Source organism: Chiloscyllium punctatum, chromosome 22, assembly GCF_047496795.1.
Source record: "Chiloscyllium punctatum isolate Juve2018m chromosome 22, sChiPun1.3, whole genome shotgun sequence".
NCBI lineage: Eukaryota > Metazoa > Chordata > Chondrichthyes > Orectolobiformes > Hemiscylliidae > Chiloscyllium > Chiloscyllium punctatum.
The window spans coordinates 50,587,655-50,609,444 of record NC_092760.1 but is presented as its reverse complement, the minus strand read 5'-3'; the positions used below and the strand labels follow the sequence as shown (position 1 = coordinate 50,609,444).

At 38.7% G+C, this 21,790-nt stretch overlaps 1 protein-coding gene and 1 long non-coding RNA gene across 2 annotated transcripts in view; one reads left to right on the top strand and one right to left on the bottom strand.

Moving 5' to 3' along the window:
- sbf2 (SET binding factor 2) overlaps positions 1 to 21,790 on the bottom strand; it is a 568,047-nt gene that overhangs the window by 203,342 nt on the left and 342,915 nt on the right. The window contains 2 exon segments of the mRNA XM_072592265.1: positions 2,832 to 2,930; positions 14,674 to 14,802. Coding sequence (XP_072448366.1) covers positions 2,832 to 2,930; positions 14,674 to 14,802 — 228 coding nt within the window.
- Positions 15,685 to 21,790, top strand: part of LOC140493626 (uncharacterized) — a 9,720-nt gene continuing 3,614 nt past the window's right edge. The window contains exons 1-2 of the long non-coding RNA XR_011963726.1: positions 15,685 to 15,762; positions 21,481 to 21,591. This is a non-coding gene — a long non-coding RNA (uncharacterized lncRNA). The remainder of the gene's footprint in view (positions 15,763 to 21,480; positions 21,592 to 21,790) is intronic.

The window sequence follows — 21,790 nt, the reverse complement described above, 5'->3', positions numbered from 1 at the left end:
CAAATTTTAAAGGTTTGAAAAGTTTGAAGTATCTTGAGGCAGAAAATATTTGCCATCAGATATTGCATAAAGCTTTGATGGCAGTCTTTAGGATTTGATATCTGATTATTCTTGAATTAATTATTGAACAGAGTTCCCCGTCTGCCTTGATTAATATTCATGGTCTTTGGATGGTACAGTGTAACCACACAACGTATCTCTGATCAGTTAATCATTCTCAAAAGGGGTCATATGGCATGAAAGGCACACAGTAGTTGAGGGGAATTGGAATAGGATCAAGAATAGGTGCCCTGAGCTTATTTAGAGAATACCAGTTGTTGCATCTTTAATTCTGATATGCCCATATATGCACATGAAATAGAGTGAAACTTTGTCTGTTGTTGCTAGCTGTAACACTGCCAGATCTCTCTCTCTGTCACGTACAATATTCATTCTGTATCTTTAAAGAACTACCACTGTGCTGTAAACCACAAAACAATTTTCTAATCCTAATAGTTCTTTACCTGTTGCAACTAATCCTGATGTCTACAGGCAGGCCAATGTTCTGATCTCACAACACTGAAGTGTATAAGACTTTGAACACTCAAACAACCTCTTTCTGTTACCTGTCCTTTAGGTGCTTAAAAACTTGCTATTATGAGCTAACACAAGGTAAAGATTATGCAGTATCTGAAAATACAACCATAAGACCAAAAGAAATAGGACAGAATTATGCCATTCAGCCCATTGAGTCTGTTTCACCATTCAATATAGCTGATATGTTTTCAAACTCATTTTCTTGCCTGTCCCCATAATTTTTGATTACCTTACTAATCAAGGACCTCTGTCTTAAATACACTCAATGACTTGACCTCCACAGTCTTCTGTGGTAATGATTTTTACCGATTCACTCTCCTCTGTCTGAAGAAACTTCTCATTTCAGCTCTGAAGGGTCATCTCTTCACTGAGACTGTGCTCTGAGGTCCTAGTCTCTTCTATTATTGGAAACATCTTTTCACAAGCACTCTTTACAGGTCTCTCAGCATTCTGTAAGCTTCTATGAGATCATGCCTCACCCTTCTAAACTCCATCAAGTCCTCAACTGCTCCTCACATGACAAGCCCTTCATTCACAGGGACATTCTTGTAGATCTCCTCTGGACCCCATCCAACATCAGCATATCCTTCCTTAGAAATGTGGTTTAAAATTGCTCACAATATTCCAAATGTGGTCTGACCATAGTGTTATACAGCTCTAGCAGTACATCCCTGCCATTGCATTCTAGCCCGCTCATAATGAGTGCTAAAATTGTATTTGCCTCTCTAATTGCCAAATGAACCTACATGTTAACCTTAAGAGAATCCTGAACAAGGACAATAATTCCTTTTGTGCTTCAGATTTCCTTAGCCTTTTCCCATTTAGATGCTTACTAAATAATTGTGGCTCAGTGGTTAGCACTGCTGCCTCACAGCTCCAGAGACTCTGGTTCGATTCCAGCCTTCGGTGACTGTCTATGCGGAGTCTGTACATTCTCCCAGTGTCTGCATGGGTTTCTTTAGGTTTTCTTCCACAATCCAAAGATTAGGTGGATTGGCCATGCTAAATTGCCCATAGTGTCCAGCAATGTACAGCTGAGGAGGATTAGCCATGATAAATGCAGGGTGAAAGGGATAGGGTGAAGGTCTGGGTTGGCTACTCTTCTGAAGGTCAGGTCAGGTTTGATGGGTTTAATGGCCTGCTCCCACACGATAGGGATTCTATGATTGTCAGTCATCCGCAAAGGAATACAAATACTTGAATATGTACATTTATTGCCAATATCAACAGGGGATTGACATAATCACACCTCACTTGTGTTTTTGTGAAGTGGGTGCAACAGTTGAGTTGCCTTTGTTTGCAAAATTTGCATTTCTGAAATGAAGATTATAGCCAATTTATTTCAGTAGATAGCAGGGCCTCTTGTTTCCCCAGACATACTTTTGTTTAGATCTAGCCAAGGGTTTAATTTCTGTTGTTTTCCAGATGGGATATTTTTCTCATGGCCTCCAGTGGTAAGAGGATAGTATTTCAAAATCCGGTGTTAATGTAATGAGTTCTCACCACCCAAATTCTCCTCAAATGCTGTTCTTTCAGATAGACTCCAGGGCTAAGTTTAAGTCATTGCAAATAACTGCTAATATTGAAATCTATTTAGTATGGAGAAATAAAACATACTAAATAAAACATTTGAAACCAACAGAATTTCATATTAAAGCAAAACAACACACAGTACTCGTGCACAAAATTCTTTCAGGCAGCTTTGGCAAAGTCAAAAATAAATTTTAACAATAATTCTGGCTCATGTCATTTGAAAAAAGTGAACGGCAAATGAAACAGCTGGACACTCTGCAATGAACCTTTTATAGGGTCATACAGCCATGAAGCACAGAAAAATACCATTCGGCCCAACCAATCCATGTCAAACATAATCCCAAACTAGTCCCACCTGCCTGCTCCTGGCCCATATCCCTCCAAACGTTTCTCTTCATGTATCCTTCCAAATGTCTTTTAAATATTGAAATTTTACCAACATTCACCACTTCCTCAGGAAGTTCATTCCACACGTGAACCACCTTGCGTAAAACAAATGCCTTTCACATGTTTAAATCTCTCTCCTCTCACCTTAAAAAAGTGCCCCAGTCCAGAAATGTGTCATTAGTATTTCCAACTAGCTTTGATCCTCAGACATAATGTAGCCAAAATAAAACATTTATCATAGTTAACCACCATATTAATTAGAAGCTGTTTGAATTCTTACAATGCATATTTAACTACATTATTGTCAAAAATAAATTACTTACAAAGAAACTTACATTTTTGTAGAGCTGTTCTGCAAGTTCTCGTATGTGTTTTAGCATTTTGGTTGGAATTCCCTCCTCAGTTTTGATTCTTTCCACATCAAAGGCAACTAACTACAAGAAAACAAAGTAAAACTTTTTATCCTACAATAAGGAAATATATCAAAGTTTGGGAGAAGATTTGTAGCTCGGGTGCTTGTTGTTGTGGTTCTGTTCGCCAAGTTGGGAATTTGTGTTGCAGACGTTTCGTCCCCTGTCTCGGTGACATCCTCAGTGCTTGGGAGCCTCCTGTGAAACTCATGGTACTTGTCATCGGAGTGTGTGGCTACTAGGGATAGCTGGTCATGTCGTTTTGTGGTTAGTTGGTGTTCATGGACACCGCATCCAAGAACACCAACTAGCCACAAAACGACATGACCAGCTATCCTTAGTAGCCACACACGCGGATGACAAGCAGCATGAGTTCGACTGGAACAACACTACTAATATAGGACAAGCCAAACAGAGAACAGCCAGGGAATTCCTAGAGGCATGGCACTCATCCACAGATTCAATCAATAAGCACATCGACCTGGACCCAATATACCGACCACTGCAGCGGACAGCTGGAACTGACAACCGGAAGCGGCAGATTCAAACCACTACAAGTGTCGGAGGAAAGATCACAGAAGCGCTTCACAGGAGACTCCCATGCACTGAGGATGTCACCTAGACAGGGGACGAAACGTCTGCAACACAAATTCCCAGCTCAGCGAACAGAACCACAACAACGAGCACCCGAGCTACAAATCTTCTCACAGACTTTGAAGACCTCAGTCACTAATTATAAAACTGCAATAACTGAACGGTCCTGGCACAATAAACTATTGATGAGTTGCCTCATATAATGATCTGGAGAGAATTAGCTTATCTAGCTCTGTGGCTCCCTTAAATTAACTTGAGGTAGACTTACCACTGTTGCTGTCTGCTACAATATCTATTGTGGATCTTCATTGCGGATTTGGCTGCAGCAATGGGCAGAACATCTTTTAAGCCTTATGAGAACATTGTTGCTTTCTTGAGGCAGAGATCATATGAAAGGTCACCAGAAGCATGCCTGGATTAATGTATTCTGCAGAATGGATAGGGCTGGAGAGTCTGGCTTTTTTCTCATCTCCCCATTGATACGATGCTCTTCTTTTGCCAGAGTGTAATGTAAAGTGGGATTTCCAAAAGGAACCCCATTTTGAAACTTTTACATACCAGTTTCACAGTTAGGTTTAAACAGAATACTCTCAATGGATAGCACAGATTGGAAAGAAACACTTGCTAATTATGTCTTTTTCCTAAAACTTGCAATCAAACAAATAATAAAGTCAAAAGTTTCCACTCAGCAATTTTAATTTATAAACACACTTGGCCCAGCTGGCAGGAATGATGTTCCTTCATTTTATCAGTTACTAAGCTGTTTCTGCAACGGGCACCCAAAAATACAAAGCACCTAGCCCATGTTCCATGATCTTTCCCAACACAGGAACTTTAGGGCCCTCATGTCCTGAACAATGAGTCAAGAAAAAAATAATCAGGATTCAAGAAAGGTGTTGTGAATTTTACTCTGTCAGCTAACCACACAGTTGAATAATGCAAGAATCCAAAAATATATCTGGACATCACATCACCACAGCTGGCCTCACTTTTTTTTAACCTGTGTATGGGCCGAGGAGTGGCAGATGGAATTTAATTTAGATAAATGTGAGGTGCTGCATTTTGGAAAGGCAAATCAGGGCAGCACTTACACACTTAACGGTAAGGTCCTGGGGAGTGTTGCTGAACAAAGAGACCTTGGAGTCAGGTTCATAGTTCCTTGAAAATGGAGTTGCAGGTAGATAGGATAGTGAAGACTACTTTTGGCATGTATTATGATACAGGGTAAATCCCTTTGTTTATTTAAATCTGACTAACAGAGAAGCTCACATCGCACCATAATCTGTTAAATTTCGAGAGGCAAAGAACTATCCCAGAGTCACTATTTAAAGTAAAAATTAACAATTTTATTCTTTAAGTCCAACAGAGAACATTTCAAATCTATCTTTTACCTCCCACTCTACAATACTGGTCTGATAAATTCCTTCTTAAATTTATGAGAAACCAATTTCTAACCCAGTTGTCATCTTCGGATGTCGAACTTTCTCTGTAGATTTCTCGAGGTTGGCTTTGGGGTTCTGCTGCACAAATTTCTTATGGACAGGTACCTTTCAGAGAACTATTTTGCTGGCAGTTTTTGGTGCTTGGCAGCCCTTTGCTGTTCACCCCCTAACTGTTCAAAATATCTGATCTAATATCCCAAAACATCAGATAATTTCATTGGTTTGATGTCATCCCAAGCAGAAAAATTCAAATTCCATTGGATTTTGGTATCTGGGGCATAATTTAAACTGAATTTGAATTAGTTTTTGTTCCATGGCAATGCAACTCGAGCTCTCTGTTTCAACTAAGTGTTACATTTTAAAATTGTTCAGCACACTCTGTGCTTTCAGTCAGTCCTTGCTAGCTTCCCCTCTCTCTTCAAGGTACAGTACACACTTACACCTTCATAACACATGCTTGCCTTTATTGGTCAGAGCACTGAATATAGTCTTTGGGAGGTCATGTTGTGGCTGTACAAGACATTGTTTAGGCCACTTTTGAAATATTATGTGAAATTCTGGTCTCCCTCCTATACAAAGGATGTTGTGAAACTTGAAAGGGTTCAGTAAAGATTTACAATGGTGTTGCGAGGGGTGGAGGGTTTGAGATATATGTAGAGGCTGAGTACACTGGAGTGTCAGAGGCTGAGGGGTTACCTTATACAGGTTTACAAAATCACGAGAAGCATGGATAGGGAAAAAAGGCAAGATCTTTTCTCTGGGGTGGGGAAGTCCAGAAGTAGAGGGCATAAGTTTAGGGTGAGAAGGGAAAGATTTAAAAGGGAGTTACGGGCAACTTTTTCATGCAGAGGGTGGTGTGTATGGAATTAGCTGTCAGAGGAAGTGATGGAAGCTAGTACAATTAACACATTTAAAAGGCATCTGGATGGGTATAATGAATGGGAAGGGTTTAGAGTGATGGGCCAACTGCTAGTCAATGGGACTAGATTAACTTAGAGTATCTGGTCGGCATGGATGAGTTGGATCGAAGGGTCTGCTTCCGCACTGTATATCTCTATGACTCTATACAGAGTCAAAATTTTCAATTACATGTTCTATTGCATCCTTCGGAATTTCCAAAGCACGTAACAGCCAATGAATCACTTTTCAAGTATAGTCATTGTTACAGTATAAACGTTAACAGCCAGGTTGTGCACAGAGGTTTCCACGAACAGTAGAGATGCACGAGTAGTTTAGTCTTTTACTATCAACACTTGAAGTATAAATGTCAGCCAATACATGAGTGTTGAAGAGAGTGTTGAGCAAGTCAACCCAGTGCTCTTCTTTGAATTGTGCCAAGAAATTTGCATATAAGATAGAACATCAATTTAACAAGTCCTACATAATACAGAGTTCAATAAAGTGACATTCACTCAATTCGTAATCAAAGTTTTAGCATAGATTATCTTTTAGATTTTGCAGCACAGATTGAATTCACTAGTTTCTGACAGATAAGCACTATCACTGGATCAATAACATAATCAGCTTAACTCAAATCCTTTGAATGACAAAAAAAATTGGCCTGAATTTTCCAATTACTATCTGAACAAATGTGAATGACAATCATCCTTTTAAGATTATTCACTTACCTATCAGCGATTTTCTGGCCAGAAAATAGAGTATGGTCAGGGAGAAATCCAATCAACTCAGTAAGCAGCATGGGGGGGCACATATGGTGTGTGTGTGTGGGGGGGGTGTTGTTTGGTTCAGTTCCAGCAGGAAATAGCAGCGTGCATTGTGGTGGAATGGGGAGGGGATAGGAGGAACAAAATTCAGTTACCTAGTGAGTTAGTGTTGATATTTTCAGACAGGTAAAGAACTTCGCTTGTGTTCAACACATATTCGTCCAAATTACATTAAAGGGTGCAACTTTGCAGCGAAAAACATGAAACATTTTCACAAACCCAGCTTCTTATAGTTGGCAAGGTTGAATTCTCCTCCCAAGCTCTAGAGAGTACAAACATCTTCATCACCTCGGTTCCTTCATAAGCAAATTGTAAACATTTGCACAATGAAACGCAAAGTAAGGGACAAAGCCTCACCAGATCAACCAGCTCATGAGAAGTTTCAGTATTATGCAGATTTGTAATTGTTAAAAGCTAATCATGGAAGTTGTGAAGGCTCAATGGGTCAGCAAGTCTGTCCAAGTGAGGCAACCACACTGTTTGGTGCCAGCGAAGCTAACCAGGTAAATGAGATAGAAAGGAATGGTAGGGAATAAAATTCAAAAGGCATGATTGTCAGGGACACAGGAAAGATTCTGGAGAATGGCAGGACGAAACTGGGATGCAGCAGGGAGAATCACAGTGATAGAATCAAGGAGCATAAGCAATGGATTAGGCTGCATATCTAAAATGGGACTACATGAGGTAATTAGGTGCATTGGACAATGATAGCGAGCCGGTGAATTGAATAAGGGATGAAGCACAAAATAAAAACCAAAAGAACTGTGAGAAGTTGCTGGAAAAGCCCAGCAGGTCTGGCAGCATCTGTGAAGAGAAATCGAAATTGACATTTTGGGTTCTGAGGGTCACTGGACCCAAAACATCAACTTTGATTTCGCTTCATTGATGCTGCCAGATCTGCTGAGCTTTTCCAGCAATTTCTGTCTTCGAAGGGATGGTGCATGTCTAGGACTGGGCATGGAGATCTGGACTGAACTGGGATCCGAGGAACATCAAGGAAGTTGGTGAAAAGGAAGTAGTTATGTGAAAGATTGGAGTGGATCCCCGAGGAAAGGAGACAATGAAGAGGGGGTAAAATTGTTGTGTGGAGGCAGTAGAAAGAGGGTAAATAAATCCCATTAACAACTTACAATCACCATCTCTGTGCAAAATCAGAAAATAGAAGGTCTCACAAACAATTCACTGCACAAATGGGAGCTACCCGAGACCTGTTTGCACATGTTTCTTCACAGTACAAAAACACCTAACTGAAGGAATTGAAACAGAAACTGAAAAACACTATTTCACAAGTACTCAGTTAAGGCCTTAGCATTCAAGGGAACCACTCAATGTAGACCAAAGGCAAATAAGTTCTATTAACTCCTAATACCAACATCCCAAACATACCTCATAATTTACATTACTCTGAGAAGGGAACCTAACAACAGTGGTGATGGTTGTGGGGCAAGAGATTATTCCACATGCAGAAACATTCACACTTTTCTCTCAAAATGAATGCCATGCTTCGATTCTTGACATTAAACCTTTGTTTCAACCAGCCACTAAAAATTCTTAATTCCAGACTTTCATTGAATTCAAATTTCACCATCTGCCATAGCAGGATTTGAACCATGGACCCCAGAACTGGGATCTCTGGATTAACAGTCCAGCAATAATATCACAAGGCCATTGCCTCCACCAAACTTTTTGAAATTTTTCATTTCCTGTATTTCTTTTATACTTAAGATCAATCTTAAGTCCTTTTACTGCAACATACTCCTTCAAGTGGACACTGAGCAAGAATGAACAATCATCAATATAACACGCTATAGGCACATATTTCCCTGATTTTCCTTTATGAAGTTCCTCGAAAATAGTAAATAATATAACCATATCTGTCACTTCTATCAGCTCTTTCTAGAGCTAAGGTGCTTGTAACAGCCTTTGTTTTTATTATTGGTTGGATTCCCAACAAATTTGTCATTTCTTCCCACTAAAAGTATAATTGATCCTGCTGTAATTACAAAGCCAGTGTGAAGATCAGTATGAACCATCACTAAAAATGACTAATTCCTTTTGGGTCACCCAGAGTGTAGAATGTTCTAACCTTAATTGCTTCAATGTCTTATTTGCCTTCAGCATTTCTCCAAGAGTAACATATTTCAAACATGCTGCTTTATTCTAATACATCATACCACACATCTTAGAGTTTGTCTGCATAACAAAGTTAATTGCTCAATTAAACGTTAATGTCTGCTTCATCCTTGGTTATGGAATCTTTCTTTGGGGGTGGGGGGGGAAAGAGGAGGAGATCTGGTGTGATTTAATCAGGATCATATTAACATGCCTGTGGTAAAATGATTGATTCAGAATCATTCTCAACTTAATCTGTCTAATATTCAAACCCACATATTTTAAAGTACATGAATCCAGACATAAAAATTTGAATTTTTCTTCAAGCATTATGCAATACTTTCAATATTTCTACTTCTATCCCTCACAAAAGCATTCACATGCATCAGAAAGATGCTTGGAAGTTCTCTTCCATAGTGCCAAGTAAACACGGCAGGCTCTGTTTTTAACCTGGAGTCAATCCAATGTTAACAATTCCGACCTTACTGACAAGTATCAATTACCAGAAATATCATTAAGGTCTTTAGCACATTTAACGTCCTGGGGTTCCCACCGCATTTGCTGTCTCTTTTGGAGAGCAAAATAATACTTCTCTTGTAAGATGATCGCCCTATAAAATTGGAGCTTCAATATCATTGATCTACATTCCCAAATATTTGTTGCAAACAATGCCAAGAAAATCTTCAAAATTGTTTTCCTTGCCTGAGTTGGGTATATGAATAGGAAAGGTTTGGAGGGATATGGGATGGGTGCTGGCAGGTGGGACTAGATTGGGTTGGGATATCTGGTCTGCATGGAAGGGTCTGTTTCCATGTTGTACATCTATATGACTCTACAACTCAAATCTTATGAAATTCCACTAGAATCTGCAAATTAGTGAATATTATTTTTCTGTCTTTATCAATAATGTTTTCTTGGCCTTTGTATTCTTTAAACCCGTCTCTCCTATAATAAACGATATCAAATTGGCTCAATATCTGATTAAGCTATCAGCATTGAATGTTCCCACAATCCTACCATCCATTCACTTCTCCACTTCACCCCAAAGTCCCAGGAATATGAAGTCAACATGCAAGAAATGCACTGTGGCCTCACTGAAGCCAGAATGCTGCTAACTGTTAATAGCCTCTCTCCAACATTACCTCTTTGCCTTCCATGCTCTTGAACATCACTTTACATATAGAATTGCTTCCATTAACAATGGTTATCACCTCTCCATAAGCATGCTATCGCTATTCCCCATAACTGTATTTGTCAACTCCTCTCTCCTGGCAATTGTGCCTGATGACTCCTCCTTGATGTCTAATGGACAGACACCCCCAGTCCTTACCATGGCTGACACCTTGACCAAGTTGGACAGATAACCCAACTGATGATTGACCAGACCTGAACTGATTTCTGTGCAGCTGCTCAAATAACTTCTCATGATTCCCTGAACTCTTAACTGGATCACAATGGCCCGATCCCCAGACTTAGATGTATGGACCTCCTAATCCTGACTGCCCCCAGTAGCCAAGAGACTGCACACACGCCTATGGACTGATATCAAAGGCTGCCTTAGACTTACAGTACCAAGACCCTGCAACTAAAGGATGTCTCCCATTTCCTGGCTGAGGACTGCTCCCCTCAAATCTTGAGATATGGTCATTTGCTTGAATTATGTGTAGTGTTTATCACATATGGGGCAGACATATTGCGTAGATGACAGACTGACATATTGTGAAGGTCAGTGGCACGGTGGAAAATTGGGAAAATTTAAAGACCAACAAAGGCTTACTTTAAAAAGTCATAAAAACAGAAAAAGCAAATTTTAAAAGAAAACTAGTACAATATATAAAAAGAATGCATAAGCTTCTATAAGTATATAAAAGGGAAGAGAGTAACTAACGTGACTGTTGACCCATTGGAGGATAATACTAGGGAGTTAACGGGGACAACACAGAAGTAGCAGAGACATTAAATCAATATTTTGCCTCTGCTTTCATGGTGGAGGACACTAGCACTATCCCATTAGTAGCAGGTAATGTAGAATTAAAACGATCACTAAGGGAAAAAATGCCAAGAAAATTATTGGGATTGAAGGCCTACATACTACAGTCTTAAAGGAAGTGGCAGGAGACATAATGGAACCACTGGTGATAAGATTTAAAAATACCCTGGAAAGGTGACAGTGCTTTAGAAAAATGCTAATATAACCTCCTTATTCAACAAGGGCAGGAACCAAAAAGCAGTGAACTATAGACTAAATTAACTTGTCATTGGGAAACTATTAGAATCAATTATTAAGGAAGTAATAATTGGATAGGCTTGCAGATGACACAAAGATTGGCGGAGTTGCTGATAGTGCTGATGATTTTATAGATAGATTGGTGACTTGGGTACAGAAATGGCAGATGGAGTTTAATCCAGACAAATGTGAGGTGATGTATTTTGGAGGATCAAACTGAATTATACTGTAAATGGCAGAATCCTGAGGAACATTAACATACAGACAGATCTGGGCGTGCCGGTCCATAGTTCTCAAAGTGGCAGCACGCATGGCCAGGGGGATTAAAAAGGCATATGGCATACTTGCCTTCATCGGTTGAGGCATGGAGTGCAAGAGTTGGCAAACCATGTTGCAGCAATATAAAACCTTTGTTAGGCCGCATTTGGACAAGTGCGTACAGTTTTGATTGCCACACTACCAGAAGGATGTGGAAGCTTTGGAGAGTATGCAGTGAAGGTTCACCAGGATGTTGCCTGGTCTCAAGGGCATTGGCTATGAGGAAGTGTTAAAAGACTAGGATTGTTTTCACAGAAATATAGCATCTGAGAGGACACCTGAAAGAGGTTTACAAAATTATGAGAAACATAGATAAGATGGATAGACAGAAGCCTTTTCCCAGGGTTGAACTTTCCGGTACAAGGGGTCACAGGTTCAAGGAAAGGGGAGAAAGTTTAAGATATGCAAGGGTAATTTTTCACACAGTGTGTGGTAGGAACCTGAAATGCACTGCCAGAAGAGGTAGTGGAAGCAGGCACGCTGGCGACATTTAAGAAGCATCTGGAAGGTTACACGAATCGGGAGGAAAGAGGGGAACATAGACCGAATAAGGTTTGTTTTCTAGTTTATTTAGGGCATGATGATCGGCATAGGCTTGGAGGGGTGAAGAGCCTGTTTCTGTGCTGTACTTCTCTTTTGTTCTTCTGATATTTGGGAAGTCAAAGCGCTATCTATAAGAATCAGCATGGTTTTATGCAGGGAAAATCATTTTTGACTAATCTGCTAGAGTTCTTTAAAAATCTAATGAGCAAAGTGGATAATGGGATCCACTTGTATATCTGGACTTCCAGAAGGCATTTTATAACATGACAAACCAATTGAAAGTGTTGGAATAACTGTCTTCTTCTGCTTGGCAAGATGTAACTAGTGGGGTACCCAGCTATTGACAATCTATATTAATGATTTGGATGCAGGGATGGAAGCTACTATGGGCAAATTTGCAGATGACATTAAAATAGATGAGCCAGTAAGTTGCAATTAAAAAAAATGACAAGTGGAAATGGGTGGGTTTGAATGGGCCAAAATTTGGGAGATGGAGTTTAATGTGGATAAGTGTGAGGTTATGTATTTTGGTTGTAGGAATAGCAAAAAGGCAACTTTTTTTTTAAACTGACAGAAAACTCAGAGTGCTTAGGTGCAGAGCGATCTGGGTGCTCTCAGACATGAATTGCAGAAAACAAGCATGTAGGTGCAGGAGGTAATAAATAAATCAAATGGAATTTTGGCATTTGTTGTGAAAGGAGTAGAGTATTGAAGTAAAGAAGTGTTGCTGCAACTGTACAAAGCATTAGTGAGACTGTATCTGGAGTACTGCTTACAATTTTGGTTCCCTCACTTGAGGAGGATGTAGCTGTTTTGGAGGCAGTTCAGAGGAGGTTCAGTAAGTTGATTCCAGAGATGAGGGATTTGTCTTAAGAAGAGAGATTGAGTAGTTTAGGCTTATACTGTCTGGAAGAATGAGAGGAAATCTGAGAAATACAAGCTGCTGAAGGGGATTTACAAAGTAAATGAAGAGAGAACATTTCTGCTTATGGAGTAGTTCTGAACCAGAGGTTCAATATCATCCCCCAAGCATTTTGCCCCTAGTTAATCATCACACATTAATATCTATAACTATATTATATTACCAGTACACTATCTCTCCCTAATCTCAGACTTCTTAAATAAACATGATGTGGAGGTACCACTGCTGGACTGGGATGGTCAAAGTTATAAATCACACAACGCTAGATTATAGTCCAACAGGTTTTTTTGAAAGCACAAGCCTTTGGAGCACTGCTCCTTCTTCAGGTAGCTAGTGGGACAGGATCATCGGACACAGAATTTAGAAGTGAAAGATCAAAGTGCCATACAACTGATGCAATGTATTAGACAAACCTAGATGGCTGTTCAGTGTGAAATCACTTGGTCTGCTGGAATGCAGGATTCGAATGATCAATATACAGATCCCAGAATTTCTTTCAAGTCACAGCTCCGATATAATTTAAGGTTTGATCAGTATAAAAATAATTGCCGGGTGGCACGGTGGCTCAGTAGTTAGCACTGCTGCTTCATAGCGCCAGGAACCCGGGTTCGATTCCAGTCTCAAGTGACTGTCTGTGTGGAGTTTGCACATTTTCCCACTGTCTGCGTGGGTGTTCTCCGGGTGCTCAGGTTTCCTCCCACAATCCAAAGGTGTGCAGGTCAGGTGAATTGGCCATGCTGTTAATTTATTGAGTAACTTGTGGATCTTTATTGAATGTTCCAGATAATCAAAGGGAAATCGCTTTTTTGGCCTTTTAATCTCCAGCATGATTAAGCAATTGAGAAAGATTTAATACTAAGAAGGAGTGTAATATCTAACTTCACTTTATTGCTTTTTGTGTTACACTATACCAACAGTGGCTGAAATGTTTAAATTTTAACTTTGTTCCTTATTTCCTTCTATCTCGTTCTTAGTTTCTGTACCAAGGTGCTTGCACTGAAGATGGCACCGTGTGTGGTGGCATTAAAAACTTTTCACTGTACTCCTGTACTTGAGTACGTGGCAATAAAGTCAAAATCAAAATCAAATCAATCCCCAGCAGACACAAAGGCGCTGCTAGTTGTAATGATAGAAAATTCTCCATTGAGGTAAAATGAATGACAAAAGTGCTGAGATGAAAGGTTGCAGGATTGGAAAGGATGCACAGAGATGGAGGAACTGAAACCATAAAGGAATCCTTAAATAGTTCAGATAATTGTGCATACCAACAGAAGTGGAGACAAGCCAAGAAAGGGAAAGGAATGGAAGAATCAGAGATGAACCATATCAACCAAAGAAAAGGGTAAAAAATAGAAGCAAAATTGAAGACATTTTCCAATTCAGGGCAGGACATGGTACTGATCAAGTCATCAATGCACCAATAGAAGAGAAGGGAAGACAACCCAAAGTAAAACAATTCTAAATTTTTCTCAATTTTGGAAACAAGCTTGCCAAAGAAATGTTTTTTGTACATTTATGAACAAACTAACTGCTTAGTTTTGAAAAAGTCACTGGATTTGAAATTTGAATTCTGCTTTTCAGATGCTACTAAAACTGCTGAGATTTCCAGCACTTGCTACTCTTACTTCAAATCTATGGAAAGGAACATTCTGAATGCAATTCTAGGAAACTCAACTCTCATGTTAATGGATTATAAGCAAATAATGTGTACAATACAATTATACAAGCTATTCTGATAGCTGAAAATGAGAGTTATGTCACTAAGTCTGTTAGTACTAATGATCAATATTTCATAGCATCATTCTTTTATTTGAAATGGCAACCATTTAAAAGGCCTTGCACAACAAAAGGAGAGAACAAGAAAAGCAAGTTTTAAAATTCTTACATCATCAAACAAATCACAAGATCTGTAGGGAGGCCCTCTTTCTGATACAAATCCGGCAAAAGCCATTCCATCAAGCACTTTCGTCAAGAAATCATTTTCAACCAATCCACGCTGTCCCAGGAAGGCTGCCTGCAAAATGAATAAGTATTTCTAAATAAACAGGAATATTTGCTTATTACTATCATATTGTTATAATGCAAAGACAGCCAAGTCAAATCAACTTCCCTAACCCTATATTTGCAGCACAGTAATATTAATTCATTCAATAACTTTCAAAATTGACCCCAATGGTATCTAACCAGATATTTTGAATGACGAACACCAGACTTTGTGAATAACCGATATCGGACTCGGAATAACCATACCAGTCATTAGGTTTACAGCATTAACAAAAAAACTTAACTTAATAATAATACAGTAGCTTCAGCAGAATAAAGTTAAGCAACAAGGTAATCTAATTAATGTCTATGATTTAAATCCAATTTTATTGGGTTAGCTTTTTGGGTCGGCAGCATGGTCTGCCCTGGTCCATAACAACCAGAACATGGGATTCTATCTTGCTTTTTTTCTGAAAATACCAGCATTTATAATTAGCTTCCAGTTGGCTTTGAGAAATAATCACTTTTTACTTATAACAGATTCAATTCTTTGAACTTTCAATAAGTTGGAAATGAGAGAATGACCAGGGAACAACCAAACCTCTGCCCTGCAGACACAATACTTGATTTAACACAGTTCAAAAGTTGGATTATCTTTGCTAGTTTGGTTGCCTCCTTATGAGATGCTAGTGAACATTCAACATCTAACATCTGTTTGAGTACAATGTATCTCCAAAACTGAAATGTCTAGAGCGGTCTGTGAACAAGAAGCAACCCTTCAATTAATTTCCAGACCTGACCTCCCAAGCAAATATCAGTTTGTTTGTTCTCTCTCTTTTTAAACAAGTCACTGCTTACAGTCCAAAGGTAACCTTCAGCTCTCAACTCACAATTGAAATCTGTTTCAGCATAATGCAGATCTGAAACTGCAAGGAATGGAACGGTTTTCCAACAAGAATCAATTCTTCAATTAACTTCTAGAACTAGCCTCGTAAGTAAATATCAGTTTGTTTGTTCTCTTTTTTAGTCCAAAGATCACCTTCAGCTCTCAATTCACAGTCTATAGCTCCAAAACAAAAAAAATTCAGTGAGGGTTCTGAAAAAAATGCCATTGGGCTAGCTTAACAACTACAGATGTGGGAAAAGAAATCAGGTTAGTTTTTGGGTCAGAAATCTTCCTCTGTGATAGGATAGAGGAGGAGGAGGAGGAGGAGGAGGAGGAGGCGGAGGAGGAGAGAATTCATAGACGTTAAGATACTTACAAGATTGAGCCCTTAATTGACATGTAAATGAATCCTGTACAATATTAAGGGTGGCATTTGCACTTTCAACACTGGTGGGCTAATCAGAGGTCGTTCTGCTTCACAGAAAGACATGGTTGCAATACACAAACTAACTAGAAATATGCCTCAACAAGACAATCTGCCCGCTCAACAACTTAAATACATTAAATGCAAAGAATAAAAAAAAAATCACTGATGCCATGGCACTAGAGATACTGTGCAGCGTAATCATTTGCTGTACCTCTTTCAGGTAAGTGGGGAAATATTTTAAGCCAGCCAGTTGGCCTCGTGAACTAACATTTAAAGGCTCTTAACAAATCTAACTGTCTGCATACCAAGGAGCTTGGCAGCCTTCCTGGGCACCAAACTTAATTCCTCAAAAATAGGTGGTGCTAATATTGGTATCCCACTACCATCATATAATCTGGTTCCAGTATTCTTACACATTCCCACTTTCTGCCTCTACTCCTGAATTCGGGAAGAAGGTGGTCTGAAAATTCAACTCATTGAATTTAACTGGTAACTTAATACAAATCATTTTGAATTAATGACATGAGACTTTGTCCCAGTATTGTAACACAATATCAGGTCTCATAGCGGAAGCAGTAATGCAGAGACTTGAACAAGCTGCCCTCCCATCTATCTAACCTAAACTTTGGGTCCACTACGTGGAAATTACCTTTGTCATCACAAAATGAAACAACTTAGCGGAAGCATACAACACCATCAACAATATCCTGACAGGTATAAAATTCATACAAGAGGAGGAGAACAACAAGACTCCCTTTCCTCGATATGACAGTTGAACGCACAGTTAACAGAGAGCTTCAAGCCAGCATCTACAGAATAACAACAAACACAGACCAAATACTTAACTTCAGAAGTAATCACCCCAACACCCATAAACGGAGCTGCATCAAGACATTATTTCAATGAGCTATATCACACTGCAGCACCCAAGAACTACAAAAGGCAGAAGAAAAATATCTATACAGGGTTTTCAAGAAAAACATACCCAATGATGAAGGGCTTTTGCCCGAAAGGTCAATTTTTCAGCCCCTCGGATGTTGTCTGACCTGGTGTGCTTTTCCAGCACCAAACTCTCAACTCTAATCTCCAGCATCTGCAGTCCTCTCTTTTGCCTACCCAATAAACACAATCCACCGATTTCTAAGAAACAAACCCAAACAAGCAGAAACAACACAACCAAAAACTATAGCCACAGTTCCTTACATCAAAGACATATCAGAAATTACTTCCAGACTACTCAGACCCCTTGGCATCATGGTAGCCCACAAGCCTACCATCACACAACCAACAACTAATGAAACTAAAGGATCCATTAGATACTACCAGCAAACCTAATATCATTTACAAGATACTATGCAAGAACTGTTAAAAAAACACTACATTGGACAAACAAGCAGGAAATTTGCCATCAGGATATACAAAAACCAACTAGCCACCAAAGGACATGGCCCACTATCACTAGCTTCTATACATACTGACAAAGAAGGACACCACTTTGACTGGGACAACACACACATCCTAGGACAGCCAAAACAAAGACGAGCACGAGAATTCTTAGAGGCACAGCATTCTAACCAGAACTCAAATCAATAAACATTTCGATTGAGATCCAAACTGCCTTCCCTTGAAAAAAAGAACTGGAAATAACATCACCAACCTTAAGAAACCAAAACCTACAACTACAGAGGCGGAACATGCTACCAGAGACTCTCACTGATGACGTTACCTAGTATGATGACAAAACGTCTGAAAACAAATCTTCCTGTTCAGCAAGCTAACTTACACACTTATTGTAACACATCATAAGAACACTAAAACAACAATTATATTTAACAGCATATAACATAAGCTAAGCACCAAATGAGGATTGACACTGCTATTTTATTCAAGGTCCCAGGCACACATTTAGTCAGAAATAAATTACATTAAGAAATTGTGGAATTCCATCATTCCATAATGATTATTCTGCTGCTCATTACAATTTCAATAAAAACCTCTTCAAAATAAACTATTATTTTGCACTATTTTAATTTTTGTTATTTCCCACATTGCTTATTTACACAATGAGAGTTTCAAAATTGTCTTTGATTTCAACATATTGGCAGGATACAGCAATACTTTTCCATATGGGTCTAAACTGTCAATTTATGCCTTGTCTCCAAAATTCACCATGTAGAGATCTAAGCTCTTCCAAGTCTATGCATTTCAATCGACCTGTTCAGTTATTACACACCTCTGGAGTAGCTGTGCCTTGAACTTCAGCATTCTAGCCTAGAGGTAGGGACACTACCACAATGCCACAAAAGCCTGATTTATAAGTCAATCACACACACAAATATTGTTACCATCCGGGTTTCAGAGGCATTAGGAATACGTAAACTCCCAAGGTGGCTCAAAACAGATTTAACTTTATCATCGGCTGCACAACATGGTAGACAGTGACAACATCCTAACACCATTGTACTAGTAATCAGAGACCCGGGCTAATGATCTGGGAATATGGGTTCAAGTGCAGTTTATAGAATTTAAATTCAATTAATAGAATCTGCAGTAAAGTCTCAACAATCAGGAAACAATCATAAGTTGATATTAAAAGCCAACTGGTTCATTAATGTCCTTTAGAGGAGGAAATCTGCCACCCTTACCTGATCTGGCCCACAAGCAACTCCAGACCTTCAATAATACAACTCATTCTTGGTACCCTCTGAAATGGTCTAACAAGACACTCAGTTGAACCAAACTATAGTTACATCAAACCAGACGTACTGTATATTTTAAGGCGGCACAGATTTTCAAGGAATATTGTGGATTGGAAACAAATCCTGCTCTTGCCTGTTATGCAAAATCCCATGAGAGAATAAAGTATTATGTAAAGAAAGCTGGAGTCATTGCATTGATGGGATAAATACATGAACTAGGCCAATTTACAGTATGTTTATTCATAGAACATTCTCCAGAAATAAAGATTCAAAAATGGTCACTTATCTTCAAAAAGCCATTTTCATACATCATATAAATTTCGGAATTTGTCTCTAACACGTGATTGAGTATCTACATTTGGGATAAGATAACTTGAAGCATATTCACTACCTGTCAGTAGCAATTATGCAGGCATACATTCAAGTAAAATAAAACAAATATGAATGACAGGATAAGGAACATTTGAAACAAAATGAGAATTAGACTGGTTGGATAGTGAAGCAGAATGTTGGCTTTGAGAATTGTGCCAAAAATTGCTGTCAGTGTAGGATACGGGCTTGCAAGAACTATGCTTTCAATCAATGGAAGTTGATATACTTATGGAAAATAATTTTACTATTAAAAATACATCTACTTATTTTCCTCCATGCCTGATTCCAGTCTGAAAATTACCTCAAATTGCTGCACACTGTTCTTAGCACACTGGTCCATTCTTGCCTACCCAAAATATATTTTGCCCCTAGTTCAGTTCTGACCTGAGTCTTAGTTCATAAATTACCAAATAGGTGAGCATTAATGCATTCAACAAAACTCAAACTGAAGCACATATTTAATCTAACAGGTTACTGTGGAATCAATTTTGCTGCAAATAGTCAATTACTGTCGGTTCTGCTATAACACGTGTTTCTGCTAAGCAAATTGGCTTTAACGCGATTGAAGAATTTAGACCATTATCTGCAGAATGCAAACTTACCTTACTTAGATTGGCAAGAACGTGATTCCGACCCCATTAGTTTAAATGGCATGGTTACTGCATGATTTTCTTATAATGTGAGATAGCACAGGAACTGAACTATCATGTTATATCAGAACCAACTGTATTGAGTCATTTCTTTGCAGACATGTTTAACAGAAATGCTCCCTCATAAGTTAATGACTTAATTATTGAAATCTGGTGAGATCAAAAAATATCAATTATGGTTTGGATTTTCCACACGTAGAAGCAAGGATGCGAAACTAAATTAAACTTACCAAATACTTCTAATTCTAAGCTACGCAGTTTCTTATGAACATTGGACTTCAAAAGAGAGTTAGGCTTTATTGCCTCCTTGAATTCAAGATACAATCAAGTAGTTGTGTATAAAAATAGTGTCAAATCTTTGTGGACTCATATCTTTCAGCTTGACACTTGGCTCCTTCAAAATTGTTAATGGAAAAATATGCATGTACATTTCCTTGCTTCCTGCGTTATTTTGCATTTGTCTGCATTTAATTTCAGCCATCATTTTTCTTATATCATATTTTCCCCAATTAATTAATTAATTTAAAATACCCCTTTCCAGTTCCACTGCCTCCCCTAATCTGCATATTTAATTACTTCGCACTGTTTCCGAACTCTTGGTCATTACATAAACTTGAATCAGTAGTCATCCTAAACCTGAATCATAATGCTCTCCAATCATTACTAATCTTCCAAACACAGCACAAGTACTTTAATGAGCATTGCTTATTTTCCTACGTCGCTTCAATATTTCCAATAAGAAGTCTGAGATCCCACAATTTTGAATGTAAGGAACTCATGCGTGGAATTATCAAATGTATTGTCTCTGTACTTACAATCAAAATTTTTAGCTTTCTGAAGTCTACTTTGTCAAAATAGTCATGAAAGGCTAGTCAGATATTTTGTTCTGAATCTACATTGATTGCTATTAATCATGTTTGGTCCTTAAGTTTTCATGGACTGGAGGCGAACGTAATTAATCTGCAATTGTCTTTATCAATTTTATCTTACTTCTTGAGTATGTTATGGACCAGACCAAATCAAACCCCCCCCCCCCCCCCCCCCCCCCACCAAAAAAACTTTGGTTATCCGAGCATCAATTATCTGAACTTCGGATTATCTAAACAAGATTTCAAGGTCCCTGAACATGCATTTCAACCAAAGTAGGAAAATTCTATTCCTCATCCATTTAATGCATCATTCTGTAGATTTGAACAGGAATATAGATGCAAGTATGCTTTAATAATTAACTTCAAATATATACTTGAGACATGACGCTCGAGTTAAGACTTACACTTTTTATCAAAGGTTCTCCGATACTTACTCTCTCAGAGGACAAAGGTTTGTGACAATGAACACACAAGAACAACATATGCGCAAGCTCGAGCTGCTCACTCTAACAGCAAGATTCCCTCTCACCACTGACTCGCTCTGTTTTGCAAACCCAACAATGTTCTGCCTCAGTTTATTCTCCAGATAATTTAGTCAAAAAATGCGTTTGAAATTTTCTTTTCCATTGCTCTGTACTAAGAGGCGACACGTGAAAATAAACAGGAGGAAAGCTTGATGGGAGGAAACACTAGGAAAACATTACACCTCTTTAAAAAATATTGATGAGAGGATGGAAATTGAAGACAATTACAAAATCTTCCTTCTCTCTCATGTTCCCCTTGTATTCTGCCCCTCTTTCTCTAAGGGCTTGGTGGTCGCTGAGGAGGGAGGTTAGTCACTTGGTTAGTCTGGACAGTGGAAAGACACCAAACAGAAACAGAACACCATCAAGGACCGGGATAAAACCAAGGAAAACGTCAGTGCAAAATTTCACAATTTCAAACTCTAGCGGAAAAGTGATTTTATTTGTAAAATTTCATGAATTCTTAACAATATCCAGTGTTTGTACACATTTTATCGACTGAATCAAACAAAAACTCTGTAAACATGCTTTTTTACGTAATTTTGTCCAGTACGGCTTCCTTTGTTTACGATCAGATCAGTTGTCCGAACAA